This window comes from Balaenoptera ricei, chromosome 15, assembly GCF_028023285.1.
Source record: "Balaenoptera ricei isolate mBalRic1 chromosome 15, mBalRic1.hap2, whole genome shotgun sequence".
Lineage (NCBI taxonomy): Eukaryota > Metazoa > Chordata > Mammalia > Artiodactyla > Balaenopteridae > Balaenoptera > Balaenoptera ricei.
In genome coordinates this window covers 27,509,721-27,511,142 of record NC_082653.1, presented here as the reverse complement: position 1 = coordinate 27,511,142, position 1,422 = coordinate 27,509,721, and the positions used below count along the sequence as shown (strand labels likewise).

The following is a 1,422-nucleotide window of genomic DNA, read 5'->3' as shown; positions in this document are numbered from 1 at the left end:
TAATTTAAAAAAACAATACAGATGAATGCTGAAAATATTATGCTAAGTAAAAAGAAGCCAGGCACAAAATGCTGCACATTATATGATTCCATTGGCATAAAATATCTAATTAGGCAAGTCTGTAGCGAGGAGGGCATATTGGTGGTTGGTCAGGGATGAGGAGAGGAGAAATGAAAATGCTTAATGGGTGCAGGGTTTCTGTTTGGGATGATTAAAAAGTTCTGGAACTAGACGGTGATGATGGTTGCACAACATTGTGAGTGTAATTAATGCCCCTGGACTGTACACTTTAAAATACTTAAACTGATAAACTTTATGTTATTTGTATTTTACCACAATTTTTCGAAAGGGAGAAGAAGGGAAAAAAAGAGAGGACAAGGGTCAGAGTCAAAGGAAACTGAGCACCCTCTATCACATCTGTTTTAATCCTTTTACAGACAATTCAAATCCAGAATCTACCTCTTCTTAGGACTGACACTGTCTCTGTTCTTCTTTCTTTTCAGGTAGCACCCTAAGATGCTGGAATCTTCATGGCAAATGCCGCCAGAAATGTTTCAAGAAGGAAAGGGTCTATGTTTACTGCACAAATAATAAAATGTGCTGTGTGAAGCCCAAGTACCAGCCAAAAAGCCTTCCATGGAAAGTTTAAGTTCTTTGAAACCTAAAGTCATCAGAAGGCAGGTGAAGCTATGCTGAGTCTGACCACAGTGGATTCTCAAACTCCGTCAATAAACACTTCTGGCTGACCCCTGTGTTTGCCTGTTAGTCTATCCAGAGGTTCTCAGGAAGTCCTCTTACAGATGGTCCATTAAGTCAAAACTATTTTCGTTATAATAATAAGACATTATTTGCCATTTTTTCTCACTTTCTCCCAAGTGTGAAATTTTCTGGAATCTACACGACACACAATAATATCATTCTGGCAGCTAATGAAAGGTGTGCTTATGAATCCTTACATTTTTAGAATTTTTTAAGATAGAACCTTAAGGTATAAATGTGTTCATTTTCAGAGATTAACTCAGGTTGTTCTCAGTAATTCTATGGTACTCTTATTAGCTATCTTTAGCTATATTATTAATCTCTGGAAACTCATTATCATCTAATAAATCACTGCTTTGAAATTCCAAAATTTTCCTTTTACCTATGTGGAAACTCAACAAAAAATAAAAACATTTTGTTGTCTACAGGATCTGGGAGTCCCAGGGCTGGGGTCCTAGGGTTAGTGCCCACCCACTGGTGAGTAGAGCAAGATCCCAGGGTCTCTGGCTGCAGGGCTCTTGGGGTCCCAGGGTTAGTGCTAGTGCACTGGTGTGCAGGGTTGGGTCCAGGGCCCTCTGGTGGACAGAGCCATGTCCCAAGGCAGCTGTGGGCTCAGGGAGTCTTAGGGCAGTTAGGCCTGCTGGGGTGGGGCTGTGTCCCTGC

The 1,422-nt window shown here is 40.7% G+C and overlaps 1 protein-coding gene across 1 annotated transcript; it reads left to right on the top strand.

The window, feature by feature from the left end:
* Positions 1 to 237: 237 nt before the first annotated feature.
* Positions 238 to 649, top strand: DEFB123 (defensin beta 123). The gene is made up of 2 exons (XM_059897896.1): positions 238 to 256; positions 504 to 649. Exons 1-2 carry the CDS (start codon positions 238 to 240, stop codon positions 647 to 649), a joined length of 165 nt encoding a protein of 54 aa, XP_059753879.1.
* Positions 650 to 1,422: the final 773 nt, after the last annotated feature.